The 27113-nt window shown below is 38.9% G+C and overlaps 1 protein-coding gene across 1 annotated transcript in view; it reads right to left on the bottom strand.

The window, feature by feature from the left end:
* Positions 1–27113, bottom strand: part of LOC105470962 (glutamate decarboxylase like 1) — a 166540-nt gene that overhangs the window by 47538 nt on the left and 91889 nt on the right. Inside the window, exons 12-14 of the mRNA XM_011723329.3 lie at positions 26897–27096; positions 12294–12345; positions 4129–4218 (exon numbers count right to left, since the gene is read on the bottom strand). Of these exons, the coding sequence (XP_011721631.2) occupies positions 4129–4218; positions 12294–12345; positions 26897–27096 (342 nt within the window). The remainder of the gene's footprint in view (positions 1–4128; positions 4219–12293; positions 12346–26896; positions 27097–27113) is intronic.

Raw genomic sequence — 27113 nt, 5'->3', positions numbered from 1 at the left:
AAGTGCCTTAGGATCAGACATGGAGGACTTTGGATGCCAAAGAGACAAGATTCAATTGGTAAGACATGCTAAGATTTTATTCTGTGGGGCAGTGGTTCTCAAGGAAATGCTACTACATGCCTAGGGAATACAGGAAATTTGGGCAAATGCTTTGGATTTTCATGATCTTGAGGGGGTTGCTACTGGCATTTAAGTAGGTGGAGACCAGAGGTGTCAGCTGCCCTGCACTGTGTAATCTTGAGTGACATTGAACTGTCCCATGTTTTATACGACTTTCAAATGTCCTAGTAGAAATGCATGAGGTAAGAAGCCTGATTATAATTATTCAAGCACAGAACCTGTTTTACGTACCAATGCCAAATATTTTGTGGCCATTTTTAATAGTTTTCTACCGTGTAAAGCAAGGGAAAAATGATTTCTTCAGAGTATTCGCAAAAGTTGTTCATCACTTTTGAAAAGTATATCACTAATACCATACTGTTACTGTTATTTTCATCACCAATATCACCAACTTATAATAGTGTGCATTCATAAATAGCCTACATTCACTGTGTTTCTAAGAGTATATGCAACAATCTTATCACTTCCTCATGTCTTCCAGTACTGTCATGCTTAAGCATTTACATAAAATTTTTATTATAAACTTTCACATTGTATTATAAAGTCTTATGTTGCCCTTTACAAAACTGCGTATAGGGAGGTCATGTATTCCATTGGTTTCATTTTAGAAGAGTAAAGGGTATATTCTCCTAAATATTGTATTTTACTATAAATAGTGGTCATTGACTCTGATGGGTTTGAGACCTGTTGCTATATGGGACTAGGGGATGGGAAGCAAGTCAGACGTCCAGCCAGAAGAGTGACATGATGAAGCAGAGATGGAGGTAAAGAGGGGCTGACAGTAAAGAAAATAAACTGGAAAAGGAGATGGCAGGAGGCAAAGAGACCAGAAAATGAGACAAATACAATCTTAGGGAAGTAATGAAGACGTAAGATATCAATAATGAATGAGTCAGAAAGAGGAGCATCTTATGGTGGGCATCTCGAAAAGAGGTCATTGGAACTCTGATCCAGTATCACAGTGTCATCGTATTGTTAGGCCACAGACTAAATTGTGTTCTCAAATAGTCTCACGTATGCGCACATACTTGCAAGCACACATGTACACTTATACCCTCCAACTCTCCAGATTCATTACCAAATAATCCCTCTCCCCTTCTGCCGACAAATGGAAGATTTATCACACCAGTGATTCTGAAATCTGACAGCTCAACCTGACATTAGTCTGCATCAGAGGGGCAAAGCCTTAATTTGTGATTCTCTATTCAAGATAAACCCTAAAATAAATTTCAAGTGTGCTTTAAGTACACTACAGGTTATAAATCATACACTTGCATTCTCATTCTACAGTAAGCATAAAACCACATAAACAATATGTATACATATACATATATGTCTCCCTTCCCCCTTGCCAAATTCATGCAGACACCTCGACTTGCAGGAGGAGAATGATAGGAAATTAAGAAACTCAGGACTAGTGATAATTTGTCTGCAGCAGGCATTTTTTCTATTCAGTAGCAACTGTATAACAAATGAAGTTGTTACTAGATCAGGCAATAGCTGTAAATGGCAGAAAAGCATTTCCAAAATTAAGGGATGGAGAGTCCAAGATGGACAGTAAAGAAAATAAACTGGATATTTACCGTATGATCCACTTTGGCAAATATTGGGGATAAAAGAGAGGGTCCCAATTCTTGTTCAATTCCCAATTAAGATAAAAAGTGCATTACACGCCGGGCGTGGTGGCTCATGCCTGTAATCCCAGCATTTTGGGAGGCCGAGGCGGGCGGATCACCTGAAGTCAAAGCCTGGCCAATATGGTGAAACCCCATCTCGACAAAAATACAAAAACTCAGCTAGGCATGATGGTGGATGCCTGTGATCCTAGCTACTCGGGAGACTCAGGTGGGAATCACTTGAACCTGGGAGGTGGAGGTTGCAGTGAGCAGAGATCGTGCCATTGCACCCCAGCCTGGGCGACAGAGCAAGACACCATCTTGGCCCGAAAAATGCATTATATTCTGTATTATATCCATACTCAATTTCAATTTTTTAAAGTAAACCAAAAGTAAAAAGTCCCCAAATATATGAATATCTAGTTATTCCTATCAGTCCAACAGTACTGAGTTAGTGAAACACAAATATCACATTCTTCATTGTTTTTCTTAATGAAAAAACAATTTCTAGCTTAGTGAGAACAATGGTGACCATATCTTTCTCAACTTGTAATTTCTTTCCCTACCCTACCAAAAAATGTCAGCCACATTCCATCAAAGTGACAAAATGTTCCTCTAAATTCCCACATTGTCCAGTTCCTGTTTCTCTGAGTTACTTAATATCTGATATGTATTCTTAAGCACTTTGCTATTTTGCATGTGACAAAAATACAAGACAAATCCCAAGGTCTATGCTAACTGCCTGAAATAGGTAAGGGCACAGTTAACACCATCCATCTCTCCCCATCTTTGCTACCTGATAAGGTTTGATAAGAGGTAGAAGACTTCTGTATTGGTCATCTATTATGTTACAGGTTAGGAGGTTTGAACCATGAATAAACAGAAAATGACCTGAAGCTAAATAGGACATGCTGCCAAGTGAGGCAATCAGTGACTATGACTTAAAGGCTCTGCCCTCTTCCTTCTAATTAGACTGGGGCAAAAATCCCAAGCTCTTTGCCATGGGAGACAAGGCTCCATGACCCTCCCTCTGTCTGTTACTCTTCTCACCTCCCATCACTGCTTCTTTGCACCCCTGTGGTCATGGAACCACATTCTCCTCTTGAGCCTGAGTCGTCATGCTGTGATTCTTCCTGGAATCCACTTTACAATTGTCCCCTGACTGGCGTCTGCTTATTGTTCAAAACTCAGCTCTAGTATCACACATTGGGGTAAATACCCTTTCTACTTTCACTGGCATAGTTAATCTCCATTCAGGCACTTCTTGGCTACCTTGTTATTGTCTCTCTACTCGTTGTCTCTGGGAATATTGAGTTTCTCAAGGGCGGAGACACATCCTTTTGATGTTTGTATTTCCAGTGCATAGTTTAGTGGACATCAGCAAATGTTTGTCACTTATCTGAGCAGGGAGTTTTTTGTTTTTTTGTCTTCTAAAGGCTATGGACCACAAAAATTGCTTAAAAAAAAAAATCATTTTCCCCCTGAGGGTAAGGAAGGGTTTGCAAGTCAGAACTTTACTAACCAGGGTCATAAAGTCAGCTGTGCTGACTTGATCTCACTCAAGAGGGTAGGGAATTGCCTGATTTTGTTGGTGCTAGCCTGTGAGAATTTGCACTCTACATGACCACATAATCCCCAGTGGAACTCCCATGGGTTCACTTTCAGTATGCATTATGTTCATACATCTGGAAAGTGGGATCAAATAGTGTTACTTGCAAGACTCCATAGTTCTTGGAAATCTGAATTAGAGGCAGGATTATAACTGGCAGGGCCATGCTAGGCAAGGAGTAGATGAGACACAAGCAGTCCCTGAAGCCTGGGGCCTCTCCTCACACTGTATGATCAGCCCCAACAGCTGTGTGTGAAGACACTTCCAAGCACATTTTGTTCGATGTTCAACTGAAACCCATTGCTAGCATCTCTTCTCTTCTATGTAATCTCCTTGGGTGTAAGATATAGGGCCTTTGTTGAAGACAGAAGGTCTCAAGCTCACAAAGTATCAGATTTAGACTTTTAACCTTATTTTCCAAGTAAGGTGATACAACAGCCCAGATGCAGTAGCAGAGTTGAAATAGTCATTCATCACACAACTCTAACCTTGTGTCCCATGACCAGATGGCACTTCCTGAAGTACATTGTGAGCCAGAACTTCTAACAAATTCCATAATTATCTTACAACCTAATTGTTTTGAGAGTGTGTGTCAACCATGTTCATTTGTTAAATGTAAACAACGTCTACAACTGTTTGGCCTGTCATTACTTTTTAACGAACTAGAAGACACTTCTCTAGATAAGAGGGCCTAGCAAGCACAGAATTATTTATAGGATCAACAGATAATGTGCACTGAATCAACTTCATCAAAAAGAAAAATACCATTTACTTATTACTTACCAAATTAAGTTTTGCCCAGAACTCAGGTCCTTCTTCCATCTCTCTGAGGCTCGGTGGAATGTACCAAAAGCAAATATTGGCATATTCGGGCTGAGAATTAGAAAAAATTTAAAATTGTCATCCTAAGATTTATCTTAGAATGCAATTAAATACTTTGAAAACTTAGTTTAAGGGTTACCATGTGTATAAAACTTTAACGTATCACAATCTTAGAGTAACAATCCCTTCTGCCTTCTGATAACATCCTATTTAAAAATTTTCTTCTCCATAGTGTGCACCTAGCGGGTTCCTTCATCTTAATGTGAAAATAGCAGGAAAAAAGTTAAGTTTGAAGCTGACTCAACCCAGCTTTGTCAGTTGGTGCCTGCTTACATATATGCTTACAGATGCCCTGGATCCTTTCTCTCCAACACTGATCCTTAAGTTATTTGCTATATCATCATAGGCTTCCAATAATTATTTTTCTTAAGGCAGCCAAAGTTGGCCCCTACACCTGACAAATGCGAAAGCTTTGATTACCTGTGAGTTGATAGCAGCACGACATGCGTGGGCTTCACTAACCAGCACTACTATGATCCTAGCCAATACTGCTTTTGAAAAAAGAGCATCACCTTGACTCCCGGCTCTCAAATATCAGTAAAAGTGTGAATTAGCTAGAAGACCTATTCAAAATGTAGATTCTGAGTTCCTATGTTCAAAATGTCCAGTGTCTAAGTCCATCCCAGAAAAGGCTAAAGAATTGGCAGTTTATGAAGCATGTCAAGTGATTCTGAAGTGGGCAGTGTATGTTCTATTGAGAAACTGTCATCTACACTAACCGTAACCCAGTCATCTTCCCTGCTGGTCTGTTTTTCTATCAGACATGATTTGCTTAAACGTGGAACTGTATTCTAACAGGCTTTAGCCCAGCCTTTGTCATGCAGACAAGGCTTTGTCCTCACTGGACAAAAATATAGGAAGTTCCATGACCAAAAGACTTGTACTCAGGACGAGGAGATTTGGGACATTATGTTGGGGGTTCACAAATTAGACATACAGAATTGTATTCAGGAAAGATTGAGTCACACACATCTTCCTCATTGTCAGTTTCACACTGACAATATTTGAACTGATTCTCATTTTCTGCCATAAACAGTTTGTAATAATCAATGTTATAACAGTTCTCTAACCATCAGAATTATGCTCTAGTATATAAAGTTTCAAAGCATTTCATAAAGAGAAATAGACCTATCATCTCATATCTTAAAATCAAGACTGGTGATATATATTTTATATATACATAATATATATTATATATGTAATACAAATATATGTATTATATGTATATATAATGTTTAGTGGATTTTAAATCATAAGTGAATGCCCAGAAACATTCCCAGTTCAACAAGGTAAGTTCTTTATCTTATCATTTCATCTCTGAAATTAACATTCTTATAGCTCTGCTCTTGTTAAGTCCAATAAGTCTTCAAAATAAAGAGTTAAAAATGAAACACTGTAATTCAACTCAATTTTCACAAACATGAGACTACAATCATTCTTACAAATTACACAATTTATACGTGGATTTCTGATGTATTGAAAGTAATGGCAAAAACTGCAATTACTTTTGCAGCACTGTCACTAGATTGTGTTATGTCAGTTACCGATTTATTGCCTCTCAGCTACAAATCTACCCTTTTTGAGTGTCCTAAAATAATGTAGGTGGACTCTGCAGATATTTCTCCCTTGACATCTGGTCCAATCTTAAACTTTGTCAGCAGAGGGCGCTGGAGAGACATTGGAGAAGGAAGGGAGGAATGCCTTCCTGGTGTGCTCACTTCATGGGTCTCCTACAGAATCTGTGGTTCTTTTCAGCAGCACTGGTAACCAGAAACCAGAGCACATCCCCACCCATCGACCCCAGCAGCTTCCCCCAGTACACCCCTTTCAGGTGGCATCACAGCAGACAGGCAGCAAGTGAAGGGCCCATAAATGGCTTTTCCTGGCATACTCCCCTCAGGTGGTCTCATGAGAGATGCCAGCTAGGCACCTTGCCTTGGATGACTTCTTTGGCACTCCTTCTGGGTAGCTTGCAGTGATTTCCAAATTGTGGCATGGCCCCTGTGGATGGCTTCCCTCAGCTCAGCAATCCAGACTAGATTTCTAGTGAGTACCACCAATGTAACACCTCAGTAAATTTTTGTTATCCCATGAGCCAAGGTCATACTCTCTCTGAAGAGGTCTAGACCTCAGTCCTGTGAAGGGACGGCCTTTCTCTTGGGTGCTCTATCTCAGTTCCAGGAGTGGTGGCTGCTCTCTATATCTGCTACTCCTGTTCATTTTTAGGTTTTTCATTCTCTCCTATGAAGCAATCCTCCAATCCCTTAATAATTCTTGATACATTTCCCACTTTACCATGCAGTTCTTGTCTTCTGAATGGACTCTAATACGTGTCACCAAATTTGTTATTCCCTTTCATTTGCATAGGAACATTACAAAACAGTTTACGATGTTTTATCTGCTGTTATAGGTTCTATATTTTACAAGTTAGGACTTAAATCTTTTACATTTTTTAGTAAGTTTCGGTTTAGCGATAGATCTGATGATTCCTTTTGCCCAAACACTTTTAGAATGGAATGGCTTCAGTGCTACAACATTTTGAAAGCTTATAAAGTCCTTCTGACAGTTCATTTCATTGGAAGACATTTGATGCTTCATTTGGAGTATCTTCGCTTTGGCAATTTCCCAAATCATTAAGAGTTGAAAAACATACCTTTTGAATTTCTGCAAAAGTATGAGTTTTTCCTGTCTCTGCCTCTGTAGCTTGTATTTTACATAATTTTTAAGAGACTTCAAGGCACTGAGTATTTTCAGAGTAAAATCATTTATACACCACTTAATTCTAATTGCTTACATATATGAAAGTCTGACTACTTGGGTGTCCTGAGAACGCATTTAGTCTGTTCTAAAATCCACAAAATTAGGAAGGTATTACAGGAGTCCACGTGTCTAGCGAAGGGTGCAAAAATTCCGTAGCAGCAAGTGCATTATCATAATCTTTAAAAATTCACAACAAAAGAGTAATGTGCCATTAAAGAAGAGTTTGAATACATTTTATACTGGTTTTCAAACAAAAAATAAAGTTCTTTATCAATTTCAGGAAGAATTATCAAATTTTGAGACCATTTGGGAAAGAAATTAGTGGTCACTAAGAGGTAGCAGCAGCTCACATTCTGAATCATATCAAAAGAAATTAATCTCCTTTGCTTTATGTCATTGGATCAGAATAATAAAGCTAGCACTGTTTTGTTTTAATAAATATATATGCAGAATCCAGCACACAGATTCAATCATGCAAATATAGACTGAAGGAAAAGCTGGAATGGTGAATTTTAATTGACTTCAAGCTTATAGGTGTTAAGATTAGACTATTGAAAAATTTCAAAGGCAGCACTGGATAGCACAAAAAGCCTTAAGTTTTGGAGTTGGAAGGATGTGGCTTTGAATTTCAACTTCATCAGATCTTTGCTGGAATGAGTATCAAACTTTCTCAGTTTCTGCTTCCTAAACTATAAAATGAAGATGATGATGATTGCTCCACCGGGTTGGTTTGATGATAGAAAAAATGTGTTTTCAAAATTTAGTACCATGTCTGGCACACAGCAAGCACTGTAGTCAGTGACTATTATTTGGGGCCATAATGGTAAAAAGAGATGTCTTTTAAGGTGAATGAGTAGCTCCATTAAAATGTGTACTAGTGAGGTACATCACTGTTAATTTCTTGCTAATATATTTGAAGGGAAACATTAATGTCCAACGAGGGGTAACCAAGCTGTCCAACTTAATAAGCAAAACTTTCTGTGTTATAGATATTGACTAGGCATCGGGACAAGAAAATGACTAACACTTTCTGAACTTGGAATGAATAGAGGACAGGGTGTACTGAAGAGAGGTGAAGCTAGAATTGCAGATGGGAGTTATGTCATGAAGGACTTCTTATATGACATGCTTGGAAGCTTGGGCTTGACTCTAGAGGAAGACGGAGTCACTGGAGAGTTTCACTACTCTAGGAAATAGATCTCATTTTCGAAAAGCTGCTCTAGCAGCAGTGTGGAGGTTAGGCTGGAGGGATCTGAGACTGGAAGTGGGACACAAGTTAGGAGACAGTACCTAGATAGTACCAACCTCCTGAAGAGTGATGAGATCTTGGACTAAGGCGCAGTGGCTTTGGGAGTGGAGAAGACTAAGCATTCAAGATGTATTTAGCGGGGAAAGAAAAGGAGATAGTAAGAACAACATCAAGACTTTGGCTTGGGTGGATCATAGCTCTAATGACCAAAAGAAGAAAGTAGAATTTTGGTAAGGAAAATACTACACTTAAACTTTAGAAATGTTGAATTTGAGGTGTCTGTGGCATCTAGGTGAAAATTTCAGGATATATTCATATACAAAGGCCTAGAGTTTAGGAGCTAAGTTGAGGATGAGGAGATATAAAGAGGCAATTGATAACAAAGCTCTGGATGTGAAGAAATTTCAGGGAGACTGGCCAAAGATGACAGAGCATAGAAGAATATTTAAGGGGGTGCACTGATGAAAAGACCCCTTAACGTGGAGACTGAAAAGAACAAGTCACATGGAATTGAGAGACTGGGAAAGGAAATCAAAGAAACTAAGACAGGGGAAGACTATCAAGAGATGGAGTAAATAGATAACATGATGCTACAGAATTTCAGCAAGATGATTAAAATATGCATTGGATTTAGCAATTAGGAGGTAGTTGTAATCTAATAAAACTATATAACAAGATAACAATGTAAGAAAAATCACAATTGCTTGATACATATTAGTGGGTTCACCATTAGAACATGAATAGTTAGAGCTATCTGGAAGAGGAATGAACTAGTGAATTCTCTGCAAATAGGAAGTATTCAGAGGTTGACCACTTGTTAACAGATACTGTTAAGATAGCTTTCCTGCATCGTGCAGGAAGTTGACTATATGTCCTCGAAGATCTTCTGTAGCTCAAAGTTGATGAAACATTAATAACTCCTAGTGTAGACCTTGAGAAAAGAAAAAAGTTGAATAATTAGGACTCTCCCAAGAGATAAAAATAAAATATGTGAATGATAGTTTAAGAATGAATATACCTCTAGGAAATGTCTATTAGATCTTAGATCCAACACAGAAAAAGAGATGATTTTCAGAGGCCTATGAATAATTCAGAATTCACTTAAAATAACTTTCAATCATCTTCAGGAAATGTATTTTTGTTCTTTTCAGGAAAAAATATTCAAGTACTGGGTATTGTCTTGTGATGTTCATCTACAATTTCCGATGTTCCACTTAACCTTCTCCTTGCTGTTAGACAACAGTGACACATGTACTCTCACACTCTAATACACACATGTACATAGAGACATACGAATGCCATATATAAGCAAAAAGACTATCAACTTAATACTTATATGTGACATTCAAGGTCTAATTCTGCTTTATTTCTTGCTGTAATGAAAAGCGGCAAATGCAGATCACATACAAAAATTCTTACAGCAGGAATTCTGGAAAACCATTTAGAAAACCACCTTCACTGCTTGTGGGCCAGCTGGCTCCCACAGATGAAAAATCCAGGGGCAGAAGGCTGACTAATAATTAAATCCTACCTTAGCTTTCATTGCAAGGACTTGAGTGTTTGCAATTTCCTAATGATAATGGTAAGTGGTTCCTCTCTTTTCTAAACCTTCAGGAAGAATATATAAACAACTTTTTAATCGGCCCATCTTTTTTCTCACTTTCAGCTCTATCAAAAGACTACAATTCTAATGTGTACAGGACTTTTCATAAGTACTATAGCTCCCATTACCAGAGAAAATAACACAACTCAAATTTGAGAAAATAGGAAACTCAAACCCGAGAAAATATAAAGTAATCAAACTCAATTCAAGTAAAATAACTGCTTTATCTCCCATACATGCTTAGGTATGTACTTCTAAAAACTATAGACATTTTCTTACATAGTTATAATGCCATTATGCTTCACAAAATTGACAATTCCTTGACACCGTCTAATAGCCAGTTCATATTCAAAACTCCCCAACTGTTACAAGAATTACTTTTTACAGTTGGCTTGCTCAAACTGGGATTTCACAAGGTCTATATGCTTTATTTGGTTGTTAAGCTTCTTTGGTCTCTTTGAACCTAAAGAGATTATCACTACTCCCTCCTTTATTTTTTCCTCACGTCACTTGCCTATTGAAGAAACCAGGTTGTCTGTTCTGTAGAACTTTTCATGCTCTAAATTTGTCGTCTTTCTAGTACTACCAGAAAGTTGTTTAACTATTATTTTGGAATGCATGCAAGATCTTCCATATCTCTAGCTTTCTGGAACTCTGGAAGCTTAGAACTTTCTAATCTGGTGCTTCCTTTGTAGACAGTAGTGGAATCCATGGTCTAGATTCTCTGGAAAGTATTTCCCAAACTTCCCTGAGGACTATTGTCATATTTCACTTTGGCTACTAAAAAGTTTCCAAGTTTGTCTTCCTTATTTTTATCTTGTCCTCTCTTCACTATTGCTTTTTCAACATTCCTCTCTTCTCATGACATCAAGCATCGTCTTTTAAAATGCAAGTCAAACCCCTGTCTTGTTAAAACATCTCCAATGACTACATTTGGAATACAGGCGAAAGGCCTTACCTTGACCTACCTGACCACCACCTGATCTGGTCTCTGCCCACCTCTCCAATTCCATCACCTGCTGCCCACTCCCCTTCATTCAATACAACTTTTTTTGGCTGCTCAAAGATAGAACTCTCTTCCGCTTTAAGCCTTGCAGTTGTTTACCAATTCTGCCAGAATGTCTTTCCCCCAAATATCCGCATGGCTTGCTGTTTCTCTTTATTCAGGTCTCAGCTCAAAGATAACCTTAAAATCCCCTTCCCAAATTACCCAAACCAAATAAGCCATCCCCATTTCAGCATTTTACCCTCTTCCCCCTAATACAAGAATATATCTATAACCTTGTCTCATTTATATACTAGATTATCTCATGAACACGTTTTATTGTTTTAAGACTCTTACTACCTGATTTCCCTATTAATTAATTTGCTTATTTAGTGCGTTTCACTTTCCAGTCAAATGTAAGCATCATGAAATCGGGGCCCCTTTTCTGTTTTCTATCTCCTGTGCCTAGAACCATGCCTGACACATAGTAAATTGTTCAATGCATCTTATTGAATAAATACCCAAAAAAAGCTAGATTTCTTTTTCTTTTTACTTTGCTTTTTTTTTTTTTTTTTCTTTCAGAGAGTTTCACTCTTGTTGCTCAGGCTGGAGTGCAGTGGCATGATCTTAGCTCACTGCAACCTCCACCTCCCAGGTTTTAGCAATTCTCCTGCCTCAGCCTCCCAAGTAGCTGGGTTTACAAGCATGAGCCACCATGCCTGACTAACTTTTGTATTTTTAGTAGAGACAGGGTTTCACCATGTTAGGCTGGTCTCGAACTCTTGACCTGGTGATCCGCCTGCCTTGGCCTCCCAAAGTGCTGGGATCATAGGTATGAGCCACCAATGCCCAGCCAGCTAGATTTCTTATATATAGCACAGGCTCCAAGACTAGAATCTCTAGGTTATTTTTACATTAGGTTAAAAACTGCTATAATATATATACTATAACAAAATCTAAGATAACCTTGCAATTTATAGTTAGCTTTGTAACAACCTCATTTCTTACACATAGCAAACAATACAACGTCGACAAAATGACTTGTTTTCCCGTTGCTCCAAAACGAATATGCTCTCATTATTTTATAAAAAGAGAAAACTGTATGCAGTATTGTACATTCACTTAATTTTCACATGCAGGCACCACTACATCACAGATGAATATTTGCAGTACAATCATTATGCAATTTATATATCAAGATAGAGGTTATAATTTATTCAACATTATCCTTGGTAATTGAGCATTTTAATTTTCAATACTTAAAGGCAAGTATATTCTCTGTGAATCCAACAAAGGAAAAGTACTCACTAATAGAGTAAATTAACATAATAGACTCTATGAATTAAACTAATGACTTGTTTTTTAAGTCTGCAACACAAAAACCAATGAAATATATAACAGATTAGAAAATTACCACCTTCATCACTGTTAACTGACAAAATCACAAGCATAATTATGCAATCACTTACTTCCAGCAGTAACTTGAATCCTTCTCTTTTCTTGATTTCATCTACTAGGTACCTAAAATTAAAAGTCACAATATTTATAATCTGCAATGTAAAAATGTCATGAACATGAATGATGTATGACAAAACCGATTCAGAGACAGGGCTTGGCGATAAGAAAGATACAGATAAAGGTCAAGGTATAGGCAGAGCTATGGATAGATAAATACTCCAGACCTACTGTTATTTCCTTGGCCTGAGTAAAAAGATGCATCTTTTTGATGAGATTTATCTCACATGTTAGCGTCAGGCTTTAACCCTGGTGTGAAAAGCTAGATAAAGCAGGTTGGATATATATCTCTGAACATGTGGGTCTTACTTTCATATCCTAAATCGGGGATTTAACATAGGCACTTATATTAAATAGCTGGCTTGGAGGAAAGAGGTTTTTTTGGTGTGTAATCCTGCTTGTAAGTTCATTTAAAATCAAGGAAGATCAACATAATCTTAGTCCAGCCCAGCGGGAAGGAGGACTGATAATCAGTATCATGTTAAAAGTAAGTGGGCTGATTAACCTTAGCAAACTAACACAGGAACAGAGAACTAGACACTGCATGTTCTCGCTTATAAGTGGGAGCTGAACAGTGAGAACACATGGACACAGGGAGGGGAGCAACATAACTAGGGCCTATCAGGGGAGGATGAGGGGAGAATATTAGGGAAAAGAGCTAATGCATGTGGGGCTTAATACCTAGGTGGTGAGTTGATAAGTGCAGCAAACTGTGTGGTTTATGTTTACCTAGGTAACCTGCACACGTACCCCAAAACTTAAAAAAATACAAGAAAAAATAAATTACCTGAATATGAGGGGGCAAAAAAGTGGGCTGTAGCCATTGATAGAATATCTATAAAGTCATTTTGGATGTTGGGGGGAAAGAGAATTATCACACTTAAGTAAAGGGCATGGATGAAATATGGAATATGAGTGAGAAAAGACTAAAATAGCATTGAGAACATGGTGCTCTATATAATAACATTGACTCCTCTCTTTTAGGCTTGGCTTTTGTCTATACCAAAAGAAAAGTCTGAAATGGCCTTGAAAAACTAGCGATTCACGAGCCTTTAAATGTTCACAACACTTGACCCGGTACTTCAAATCTAGGAATCAAGTCTAAGGAAATAATAGAGACACTGACAGAAATGTTTGTCAGAGCATTTATTGTGATTTTTATATGTAATAGCAAAAAAAAAAAAATCACACCAAACATAAGGAATGCCTTTGTAAACTAGATTCCAGTAATGGAATTATGATCTTATGATCCTGTCACTAAATCATAAATGTTCAACTAATATTTAAAGACACAACGATGCTCCTCTTGGGCCTCAAGTCTCTTACCTGTAAAACTGGACTAATACAATCTTCTTTTCTAATTTGAAATGGTTTTTGTAAAAATTAAAATCATAAACACGAAAAAATGCAGACTATAAAAACTGGAAAGAAGGGACAATTACATCATTTTAGGAAGGCCATTCTATAATGTGAATATGGAATACAGTAAGATGAAGTTCCTTTTTCCAAATGTATACAGCTTTTTATATTAAGTTAAATATTGGTGTTTGCATATAGATACTATCATTGAAATATACAATATCTTAAAATTGTCAATACTAGTAATATGGGAATCTTTGAGCAATAATGTTAGCATACACACGGGCACACACGCTCACAAAGTACTAGATGTTCTATGTACGCCATTCTCTGAACACTTTTTCAGAAGACGTATGTAGCTATAAAGTTTTTAAACCTTTTATCACACTGGCTAGCTTTCATAAAAAAAATTTCATTGCTCAATACATACCAGAAAAGGTATTCAAAATCAGTAATAATCAAAGAAGTACAAATTAAAACAATAATACAGGCATCCCTTGGGGTATTGTAGGTTTGGTTCCAGAACACTACAATAAAGTGAATGCTGCAGTAAAAGGGGGTCACGATTTTGGAGGTTCCTCAGTGTATATAAAGGTTACATTTACCGTATACTGTAGTCTGAGTGTACAATGGCATTATATCTAAAACACAATGCACAGGCCATGATTTAAAAATACCTTATTGCTAAAAAGTGCTAAGGATTATCTGAGACTTCAGTGAGTTGTAATCTTTTTGCTCCTGGAGGGTCTTGCCTTGATGTTGATGGTTGCTGACTGATAAAAGGGCTGAAGGTTGGGGGTGACTGACAATTTCTTACAATAAGACAACAATGAAGTTTGCCACATTGCCTGACTCTTCTTTCACAAAAGATTTCTCTGTAGTAGGCAATGCTGTTTGAACACATCTTACCCACAGCAGAACTTCTTTCAAAATTGAAGTCAGCCCTTTCAAACTTTGCTGCTGCTTTGCCAACTAAGTTTATGTAATATTCTATATCCTTTGTTATCCTTTCAACAAGATTCACAACATGCTCACTGAGTAGATTTCTTCTCACAAAACCACTTTCTTTGCTCATCCATAGGAAGAGGCTCCTCATCCATTCAAGTTTTATCATGAGACTGCAGCAATTCAGTCACATCTTCAGGCTTCACTTCTAATTCTAGTTCTCTTGCTGTTTTCACCACATCTTCAGTGACTTCCTTCCCTGAAGTCTTACCACCCCTAAAGGTCAACCACGAGAGTTGGAATTAACTTCTTCCATATCCCCATTATTACTATTTTGACCTCCTCCTATAAGTCATCAGTGTTTTTAATGGTGTATAAAAGAGTAAACCCGTAAAATTTTCAATTCACTTTGCCCAGATCCATCAGAGGAATCACTTATATATTCTGTAAGGCTATAGCTGTGATATTTCTTAAATAAGACTTGAAAGTCTAATCCTTGATCCATGAGCTGTAAAATGAATGTTGTGTTAGCAAGCATGGAAATAATATTAATCTCCTTGTACATCTCCATCAGAGCTCTTGGGTGACTAGGTGCATTGTCAATGAGCAGTAATATTTTGAAAAGAATCTTTTTTTCTGAGCAGTAAGTCTCATGTCTCAACAGTGGGCTTCAAATATTCAGTAAACCATGCTATAAAGAGAGATGCTGTCACAGGCTTTGTTGTTCCATTTACAGAGTACAGGCAGAGTAAGTTTAGCATAAATCTGAAGAGTCTTCAAATTTTCAGAATGGTAAATGAGCATTGACTTCAACCTAGTCACCAGCTGCATTAGCTCCTAAAAATAGATTCAGCCTGTCTTTGAAGCTTTGAAGACAGGCATTGACTTCTCTCTGGTCATGAAACTTCTAGGTGGCAGCTTATTCCAATATAAGACTGATTTGCCTACATCAGAAACCTGTTTAATGTAGCCACATTCTTCAATGATCTTAGCTAGATCTTCGGGATAACTTGTTGCAGTTTCTCCATCATTTGCCGCTTCACCTTGCACTTTTATGTTATGGAGACAGCTTCTGTGCTCAAACCTCATGAACCAACCTCTGCTAGCTTCTAACTTTCCTTCTGCATCTTCCGCACCCCTCTCAGCCTTCGCAGAATTGGAGAAAGTTAGTGTGTTGCTCTGAAATAGGCTTTGGCTTAAGGCAATGTCATGCCTGGTTTGATCTACTCAGAACTCTTAAACCTTTGTATCCGCAATAAGGTTGTTTTGCTTTCTTATTCATGTATTCACTGAAGTAGAACCTCTAATTTCCTTCAAGAACTTTTCCTTTGCATTCATAAATTGGCTATTTGGCACAAGGGGCCTAACTTTGTCTGTCTTGGCTTCTGGCATACCATCCTCACTAAGCTTAACCATTTCTAGTTTGTGACAGACATGTGACTCTTCCTTTCATTTGAACACTCAGAGGCCATTGTAGCATTATTTGTTGGCCTCATTTTGATATTGCTGTCTCGGGAAATTGGAAAGCCTGAAGAGAGAAGGACAGAGATGGGGGGAATGGCCAGTTGGACAGCAGTCAGAACACACACAATAAATATTAAGTTTTCCAGCTTCTTATGGGCGCATTCTATGGGGAGCCCCAGAACCAGAACAATTACAACAGTAACATCAAAGAGAACTGATGACTCAAACATTATTGTGAGAATTACCAAAACCTAACACAGACATGAAGTGAGCACATGCTGTTGGGAAGATGACACTGATGGACTGCTCAATGGAGGATTACCACCAACCCTCAATTTGTAAAACAAAACCCCCCAAAACACAATATCTGGAAAATAAGGTTAAGCACGTGAAATGAAGGATTCCTGTATTAACCATGTTTCCCAATGATATCGGAAACAAACTTGAGTGACAACTTCCAGTGGTGGTGAGAATATGATAGAAAGCTGCTACAAACCTTTTTAATAATACTCATATCTTCTTATAGAGCAAACCAGTTTTGAAATGCTGGTCTACCAAGAAAAAAGGTATCAATATCAAGGATAGATGGTACATATAAATATGTGCACATATATGCTGTTATATCTAAATCTCTGTACTGTGGGTGTATAGGTATATTCCATACAAAATAACTAGAAACAAGATTTAATATTCAGAAATTAATAGTGAATTAAAGTGTACTATAGCAACATAATGTAATACACAGCTATTAAAATGAATTATCTACTTCAATTAAAGCACAGGATGATCATGATAAATTAGTAAAAGATAAAAGTGAGGTTCTGAGACACGGGGATATTTGATTCAATTTTTAAACATTTTTTTAAAAATCCACATGTATACACAAAATATGGAAGGATACGTCATAAATTTAGTCTACCTGAGGGAGGGGGAAAGAAGATGCAATGGGGGTGGGGGCTTTTCCATTCGCTTTTTATATCTTTTGAAAGTTTCATACATGTGGTTTCTCGTATAGTTTTTGAAAAGAACTTAAAAAGTATAAAACAAGTAGATGTATATACTTCCTACCTATAGGAGAAAAGCTTTGTTGAACCATCCTTTTTCTCACCTTTTCAGGCACAAATGTACTGGCAATCTGTTAACTCAAAAGGTTATGCTATGATTTCATCCTGAACTGAGGCTATGAAGAAAGCTTTCTCCAGAAATCTTGGGAATAACTATGAGATTCTAATTGTGCAGCGAAATAACTTTGAATCTAGGCAAATTCCTAACTCTTCCTGAGCCTGCCTCCATTTCCTCGTGCATGTAAAGACATACAATAAAATTGGTAAAATCCTTCCCTAACAAGTTATGGCTACACAAAACTTACATGTATTAACCATAGTATCATTTTAAAATGCTTCTGTCAAACTGGCTAAAGGTGCTCTTGGGGGAAAGGCATCCTAAAACAGCTGAATTATTTCGGTTAAAACTTTTTGCTAACCGTGTAGATCTGGGCTTTGTGTTGGGGTAATGTGCCTATCGCAGTCACTCTCAGAGCCTGTAAAGCCCAGGGATATGGTTTGGCTGTGCCCTCACCCAAACGTCATCTTGAATTGTAGCTCCCATAATCCCCATGGGTCATGGGAGGGACCTGGTAGGAGGTAATTGAATTATGGGGGTAGGTTTTCTCATGCTGTTTTCATGATAGTGAATAAGTCTCTTACCTGCTGCCATGTAAGACGTGCCTTTGCTCCTCCTCCACCTTCCACCATGATTGTGAGGACTCCCCAGCCATGTGGAACTGTGAGCCCATTAACCTCTTTTTCTTTATAAATTGCCCAGTCTCAGGTGTCTTTATTAGCAGCATGAGAATGGACTGATACACCCAGTGTAACACTCCAGCTGAGTTGAAAAGAGGTGATTTGAGGCAAGAGGGGATGCAGCTATTAACTATGATAACAAAGGTCTTACACCAGAATTCTCAAATTATGCTCCATGGTATACCATCTTAATAGGTTTTCCACTTAAAAAGTCCTACTATCAAATAAGTTTGAACACTGCTAGGCATATCAATTACATTGATTTTTGTCTACACTTAGAAGTACACTTGGCAAGGCATGGTGGCTTATGCCTATAATCCTAGCACTTCAGGAGGCTGAGGTGGGCAGATTAAGTCCAGGAGTTCAAGACCAGCCTGGGCAACATGGTGAAACCCCATCTCTACAAAGAATACAAAAATTAGCTGGGTGTAGAGGTGTACATCTGTGGTCCCAGCTACGTAGGAGGCTGAGGTGGGAGGATCACTTGAGCCTGGGAGGTGGAGATTGCAGTGAGCTATAATTGGACCACTGCACTCCAGTCTAGGTGACAGAATAAGCCCTTCTCGAACAAAAAAGTATACTTGGCTTAATTCATAAGGCCATTTGTCAAGCTGGTTGGATTGTTCAATAATATCAGGAACCAGTTATTTACTATAATTTCAGCTAGCCATGCTCAGTGTTAGGGAGGTTTCCTCTCATGTTCACAAGACAGCTGCTACAACTCCATATGTCCCATCCTTATACAGCAGTGTGCCAAGAGTGGAGGGGGCTATAGCAAAAGCACTTAAGTTCTCTCTATTTAGGTAAGAATATTTTCCCCGGAAGTCTTCACAGTATCTTACACATTGATGTCTTCACCATAACTTGTTGACTTGAGCCACATACCCTCCCCTAAACTAATAGTTGGGGAACCGCATGTTCTCACTCATAGGTGGGAATTGAATAATGAGAACACTTGGATACAGGGTGCGGAACACCACACACCAGGGCCTGTCGTGGGATTGGAGGGGGGAAGCGGGAGGGATAGCATTAGGAGATATATCTAATGTAAATGACGAGTTAATGGGTGCAGTACACCAACATGGCACATGTTTACATATGTAACAAACCTGCACGTTGTGCACATGTACCCTAGAACTTAAAGTACAATTTAAAAAACAATGCTTCTATATTACAGGCCCTCTCAAAATTTTAAGTGTCCTAATGAGTACTTTGAATTTCCAAGAGAGGGATAATATAGCAGTTAGCATCTCCCAAACTTATTTAACCATGGAACCATTTTTTGAGAGATCATCTATTAAGATCTCTTGGAAGTCTACTGGCCACAGCATACTTTCATAAATGCTGGTTTAGAAGTGTTTCTACTATAAAGTACCCTATCCTCTGCTTAAATAAATGCTTAAATGAAATGAGTTGTTGGGAGGAAAGCCAAAATGTTTGAAGTCACCTCTGCCTATGTTTCTAGGGACGATTTATTCCTCACAACTCTTGTTTTCAATATATGAAAACAGCCTAAAGACAAAATACATTTAATAAACTAATCTTATATGGTGGAAGCCAGTAAACAAGGTACGTTCAGTTTGGGGACATAATACCGAAACCATAAACTACTGTCAAAAGGCATTCAAGTAAGTAGACTCGAAAAGCAATAATAACTTCATAAAACTCTTTGTCCCTTCCACTAACCTTGGCATAGAAGAGAGAAAAATAAGCAAGAGGTTTCACCAATCCTACTGTGTGGTAATAACATTAATATTCTGGCTTGATCTTGGCATATGCAATAATGATAAACTTGCTACAAAATAATTTTCCTTTACTTACAACTATGCTTCTAACATTAGAGAATCTCAGTTCTCAGATTGGTTATATAAGTCCCCCGCTTTTTGTTTTTATTTCTCTTGTCCTTTTGCAAGACATTCTTTTCTCTCTGAAAATAGCCTTTCCAGTCCCTTTCTTCAGCAGCTACTTAGCGCCTCCCTGGACCACTTTGGACCAAGTTTCTCTCCTAGTCTCATCTTCCCATTTGAAATTTCTTCTGATGCACTGAGTCTCCCAGCACTCCTGAGATTTTTCCATCTGCTTTCCATATGCTCTGCATGTATCAGCACATATCACATGGCTTGTGGAATTCATCACAGACACCCACGTGCTCTATTCTACTGTAATTGTAACTTTTAAAAAGATCACCAATATAAAGATAAAAATAAAAACAAAGACTGTTCCCTAGTTTTCTAGACTCTGTACCTCCCATCACCTAGAGAAATACACTGGCACAAAAGCAGCATTGTGTAACTGCTCACCTTTTCCATATTGAAAACAATAAACCCCTCGGTATCCATGCAAGTCTATGAAGTGATTTCCATCTGAGAGATTGCAGAGATTGTGTGTCAAGGGAATAGATAAATGATACTCGGGAGACCAAACAAAGTAGCAGAGTGGGAGTTCCTGAGCTGTTTGTTGTTGCTGAAAAGACTTACAGACATGACTCTTCTAGGCCTGCTTGAAAAATTATCCTTTAGTGGATATCCATTTAACCTGAATGCCATCACAAAGGCCTAGAAGGTGCCCTCAGCAACAGGTAACCTTGTATAGTAAAACATTTTTTACTTTCCTAGGCAGATATCAGAAATATAGTCACTGGTTTTCTGCCATAGTGGTGGTTTTAAACCTGAGCCCCCTGAGTTTCAATTATGCTCAATAATCACATGTTGCTTTAGGCTCTCAGTGTCGCTGATTTTCAAACCAAAGAAAAAAAGCATATTAGCCATTAATATTTTCTGGGAGAAATGTTATCTCTTCAATTGGGTTGACAGGGTCAAATGGAAATTAGGAAAAGCCTTAGAGGTCTCCTAGGCACTAATTTTTTTCCTTCTTGCTAAATTTCTGACAACCCATGAAATTGGAATCATTGTCCTCTTGAAAGTGTCTGCTCTTACTTTCCCAGGGGAAGATGAAGAAGGCTATCTTATCAGTGCAAGTGATCACTGGCCTATCAAAATATCGTCCTTAAATCTTAGTCAATATAAACACTTCAAAGTTAAACTCCATTTAGATTCAGGAATATAGAAACATTAATCTATGGAATTCAAAGGAAAAGAGTTGCACAGCTTTTCTGGTATTTTAGAGATCTGACCTAGGGCCTAGGGAAGTGGATATTTTAGCTATAAGAGCCTGCCAATAATGTGCTCCTCAAATACTAATGCAATCATCACATGCAGCTTTACTTTGCTAGAGTTATCTACTGAAAGAAGTTACACCTCTTGGAAACAAAACAATGTTACTGTGACTTAGAAATTATTCCAGGTGGAGCCTTCCAACCATGGGTGAAATGCTTTTGATTTGGTAAACTCTGAAGCCAGTTGCCAGACATCAGTGAGCTTCATGGGAAATATCTTGACCCTGAGAGTTTTTGAATTGATTATGCTACTTCACATTATGCACGTGGTTAGAAGACTGGAAGAGTTAAGATTATGGGCTGGAAGAGTTAAGATTATGGCCCACAGAACCAGTGGTGTTCTAGAGCTAGTTTGTAGTGGTTGAGAGTCCACTGTTAAATATTCAGGAAATTCATAAACTACAACCATTGGTAGCTTGCAATTTGCTGTGACAAATATTTACACCATGAAAATTGGAAGACACAACTGGCGCTTGCTTTTCCTTCTGAAAGCCAATTTACGGCCACACCACTGCATATAGGCTTAAGCGCAAACGCAAGAGACCCTAGAATTGAGAAAATACTCTGTTTTTCCTAAAAAGCAGAACTTCAAATGAATCTGTAATTTGAAAAGAAATCATGAAAATAAAGCCCTTCTGTTGCTAATTTACTACAAATCTTACTCTAGAGAAATTCTCTTCAAGTTTATAATTTCACATTCATACCAAATTACATGCCTCAAAGTACTCTGCCCTTTTCCTTGGCATTGGAGGCAGACTTTTGCCCACCCCAGGAATAGACTGTTGGATATCAAGACTGTGGGAAGTTAAGCCAAAAAAAACTATTATAAGTAACAGCAGGAAAGAGGAGGGATTATTTTTCAAATATTTAAATATAGGTCACAGAGTCTGCAGCAATGCTCACTAAAATGTTAATTCAATTCAACTTGACAAACATTTACAAACAATAAGTTTGTTGAATTGAAATGTTAACATTTATCCTCCTGTGATATTTCTCTGCAAAAATTAGAAAGTATTCTTAGACCGTAAACTAAATTCCACCCTGAGATGAATGTTAACTTTATAATAAATACAATAGTAAAATATTTATATCTAACCTTATTTCAAAACACCTCCCATTGAATTATTTCAAAGCTTAGACAAAATAATGCAGAGATTCTACCCCATTTAAATAGTGCAAGAAAATCCACAAAAAGGGAACAGAGCTTCCTGGACTTCTAATTTAGTGAGCAGCTATAAATAATTTATGGTAGACCGTAGACCGTCTTGTTTTCTCACCACTGGGTTATCTCCCCACTTCTAATAGAAGCACTTTAACCCTATCTCTGACAAAGGTACCTTCGTCATCTAGGCTCAGTACACATTCCATAAAAGGAATTGACACTCTCCCCAGTGCCAAGAGAGAGCAGGTGAGTCATCATTACTACTGAGAGCATCATATTGCCCTGGAAACCATGACTGATTCAGAGATGGATATTTACCTCACCCTCAAATAATTAAACTTTCCTCAGATTGTTGAGAGAGGAGTACTTCATCTTTTGATCTTGAACCCGGAAGAACAGAGATCTGACACTCTTTGCAGCCACCTTCCCCCATAGGAATAAACTCAACCTGAAGGAAAGCAGAGCTGAAAGATGCAGAGACTGAAGACTGCTGATATTGTTTAAGCACCTAGACTGAGCCTTCCAAAAGTCATCACTACACTAGTCTTAACAGCCTTAAATTACCAGTGTTTATAATACCTTGAGTTAATGTTTCCATCGCTTACTACCAAGAGTCCTCATGTAACTTTCACAGGTTTTTCAAACTACTTCATACCCATAATCACCAGAATTACTGACTTCTAAACGTCTTCTGAAAATGCCAAAGCCATCTCTTTAGCTGTCTTTATATCCAAGCCCTTTGCCACGTAACTTCGCAATTCTTCCTGCTAAAAGCCAGAGGGTACTTCCCACCTCTTCACGTTGGGCTTAGCCATATGATTTTCTTTGACCAAGGGAGTATAATGCAATCAGGAGTTTAAAGTGGGCTTTTACATAATTGGTTTGCCTTCTTGGCCTTCTGTCATGGCCATCTCAAGAATATGTGCTGGCTAGCATGCTGATCAAGGAATATGAAAGACATGTGCAGAGTAGACTCAAACACCCCAGCCACTATGGTATGCTATAAAGTCATGCTAGCCAACATTGAGACCTCTAGGGGGAAAACAATTGTTGTTTTAAGACATTAGGTTTCAGACAGCTTGTTGCTCAGAATACCCATACCCACTATAGAAAGAAGAAATTGCTCTAAATCTCTAAGAAGGTCCTTCATGATTTTCCAAGTGAAATGTTAACAGGGAGCAAAGAAGGAAAGATTATCCAAACCAGAGTTCAAAGCCTAATGTCTATACTGGCCAAGCAGTTAAGTAAATAATAACTAAGACTTAAATAGCATGTAGGACATCGCAGGCATTGATCTAAGGGTTCTACATGTATCCATTTCTTTAACCTTTACAGTAACTGAGATGTGTGCTATTATCATTTTCCTGGGACAAAACTGAGGTGCAGAGAGAGTAAGAAACTTGCCCCAGTCACATAGGACTTAGGTCTTGAATCCAGGTTGTCTGTACCTCTATGCTATTAGGCTAGATTTATTTGTTGTTGTTGTTGTTGTTGTTTTTAACTGTAAGAAGTGATAAGGGACTGTGTTTCTCCAGAGTCGGGCATCATCATGTTCAACTAATTGTTATCATGTGGGATTGAGAACATTCTAAACCTTGAGAAAAACAAAAAATACAGGTTTTTGAGATCTATTTTTTTAAAAAAGCATTTTAAATATTTAAATGTTTGAATGTTTAACACCATGGAAGTTAACCCTAAGCAGTATAAGCCCAACAAAATACATGTAAAACTAAATTTGGCTATGGCCTGTCCACCACTGATGTAAGTTTAGCAGTTCAGTCCTATTCAAGTAGCAATGTCTGGCACCTATCTCGAGCTTTTCTAATGTTCTCACAAGTGTGATAACAGCTTTATTTCTTAATGTTACTACAAGGCAAGTAAACATGGTGCTTCCATACTGCCTTTCCCTTTAAGACTTAAGCTGCCACCAAAACTCATATGCTTTTCAGGTCCTTACTGTCACATCCAGACTTCTGCATCACCTCACATCCAGAGGTTTAGGCCTGCTGCTCTTTCCACCCAGGTCATTCTTCTCCCTTTCTGTTTTAGTCCGTTTTCACGCTACTGATAGACATACCCGAGATTGGGAAGAAACGGTTTAATTGAACTTACAGTTCCACAAGGCTGGCGAGGCCTCAGAATCATGGTGGGAGGCAAAAGGCACTTCTTACATGGCAGTGGCAAGAGAAAAGAGTGATGCAAAAGCAGAAACCCCTGACAAAGAGCTTGTGAGACGTATGTACTACCACAACAGCAGTGTGGGGAAACTGCCCCCATGATTCAAATTATCTCCCACTGGGTCCCTCCCACAACACCTGGGAATTATGGGAGTAGAATTCAAGATGAGATTTGGGTGGGGACACAGAGCCCAAACCATGTCATTCTGGCCCTGGCCCCTCCAAATCTCATGTGCTCACATTTCAAAAGCAATCATGCCTTCCCACCAGTCCCCTGAAGTCTTAACTCATTCCAGCATTAATCCAAAAGTCCACAGTCCAAAGTTTCATCTGAGACATGGCAAGTCCCTTCTGTCTATGAACCTGTAAAGTCGAGCAAGCTAGTAACTTCCCGGATACAATGGGGATACAGGTATTAGGTAAATACAGCCATTCCAAATGGGAGAAATTGGCCAAAACAAAGGGGTTACAGGGCCCGTGCAAGTCTGAATTCCAGCGGGGCAGTCAAATTCTAAAGTTCCAAAATGATCTCCTTTGACTCTATGTCTCATATCCAGGTCATGTTTATGCAAGAGGTAGGTTCCCATAGTCTTTGGCAGCTCCACCCCTGTGGTTTTGCAGGGTATAGCACCCCTCATGGCTGCTTTCACATGCTGGCATCGAGTGTTTGTGGCTTTTCCAGGCGCATGGTGTAAGCTGTCAGTGGATCTACTATTCTGGGGTCTGGAGGACAGTGGCCTTTGTCTCACAGTTCCACTGGGCAATGCCCCCGTAGGGACTCTGTGTGGAGGCTCGGAGCCCACATTTCCCTTCTGAACTGCCCTAGCAGAGGTTCTCCGTGAGGGCCCCCTCCCCTGCAGCAAACTTTTGCCTGGGCATCCAGGCATTTCCATACCTCTTCTGAAATCTAGAATGGAGGTTCCCAAACCTCAATTCTTGACTTCTGTGTGCCCACAGGCTCAACACCACATGAAAGCTGCTAAGGTTTGGCGCTTGCACCCTCTGAAACCATGGGCTGAGCTGTACTTGGGCCCCTTTTAGCAATGGCTGGAGCAGCTGGGATGCAGGGCACCAAGTCTGTAGGCTGCACACAGCATGGGGACCCTGGGCCCAGCCCACGAAACCATTTATTCCTCCTAGGCTTCTGGGTCTGTGATAGGAGGGGCCGCCATGAAGAACTATGACATGCCTTGGGGACATTTTCCCCATTTCTTGAGGACTATCGTTCAGCTCCTAGTTACTTATGTAAATTTCTGCAGCTAGCTTGAATTTCTCCTCAAAAAATGCGTTTCTTTTCTACTGCATCGTCAGGCTGAAAATTTTTTGAACTTTTATGCTGTTTCCTTTTTAAAACAATGCTTTTAATAGCACCCAAGTCACCTCTTGAATGCTTTGCTGCTTAAAACTTTCTTCCATCCGATACTGTAAATCATCTCTCTCAAGTTCAAAGTTCCACAAATCTCTAGGACAGGGGCAAAATGCCGCCAGTCTCTTTGCTAAAACATAACAAAAGTCAATTTTACTCCAGTTCCCAACAAGTTCCTCATCTCCATCTGAGACCACCTCAGCCTGGACCTTATTGTTCATATCACTATCAGCATTTTTGTCGAAGCCATTCAAGAAGTCTCTAGGAAGTTCCAAATTTTCCTGTCTTCTGAGCCCTCCAAACTGTTCCAACCTCTGCCTGTTACCCAGTTCCAAAGTCACTTCCACATTTTTGGGTATCTTTTCAGTAGCACCCCATTCTACTGGTACTAATTTGCTGTATTAGTCAGTTTTCATGCTGCTGATAAATACGTGCCCGAGACTGGGAAGAAAAAAGTTTAATTGGACTTACAGTTCCACATGGCTGGGGAGGCCTCAGAATCATGGTGGAAGCCGAAAGACACTCCTTGCATGGTGGCAGCAAGAGAAAATGAAGAATGCAAAAATAGAAACCCCTGATAAAACCATCCCATGTTGTGAGGCCTATTCATTATCACAGTGCAGTATGGGGAAAACAGCTCCCATAATTCAAATTATTTCCCACCAGGTCCCTCCTACAACCCCTGGGAATTATGGGAATACAATTCAAGATGAGATCTGGGTGGGGACACAGAGCCAAACGATATCACCTTCTCTTCATTAGATCTCAGTTGAAAGTCACTTCCTCCAAAGAGCCTCTGCTAGTGTTCAAGAACATACTAGAGAGCCCTCCTGATTGGGATTGGAGACTCTATACCTCACCTTGCTAGAAAGGAGGGCCATTTGTATCTCTCAGTAGGCTAGGATCTTGGAAAGAGGTGGTAGGACTGCTCTGTTCATAATTCCTGACACGTAGTAGGTATTGAGAAAACGTGTATTGGATGAAATAAAGAATGCACAAATGAAAATATGCACTTGCAACACATTTGAAGTATTACTTTCCTTAGGTCTTTATAGACAGTCACGAATATACACACACACACACACACACACAGAGAGAGGCTAGTACCTAGATAAAGCAAGAGCACGATTAACTCTCTCTTCAAGGCCTGATGTACCCAGGGCCTTCCAGGTCATCCAGAACTTGAATGCATCTGGTCTTCTGCTACATTGGATAGACTTGTCTCCTGTGTCATAGCTCACATCATAGAATTTATCCTGCTGGAAGAGGTAAGATGCCTTGGCACAGTAGCATTTTTTAAGAAGATCCTTTGAAAAAGAAAGAA

Source organism: Macaca nemestrina, chromosome 2, assembly GCF_043159975.1.
Source record: "Macaca nemestrina isolate mMacNem1 chromosome 2, mMacNem.hap1, whole genome shotgun sequence".
Taxonomy (NCBI): domain Eukaryota; kingdom Metazoa; phylum Chordata; class Mammalia; order Primates; family Cercopithecidae; genus Macaca; species Macaca nemestrina.
This window is presented reverse-complemented; position numbering and strand designations above follow the sequence as displayed.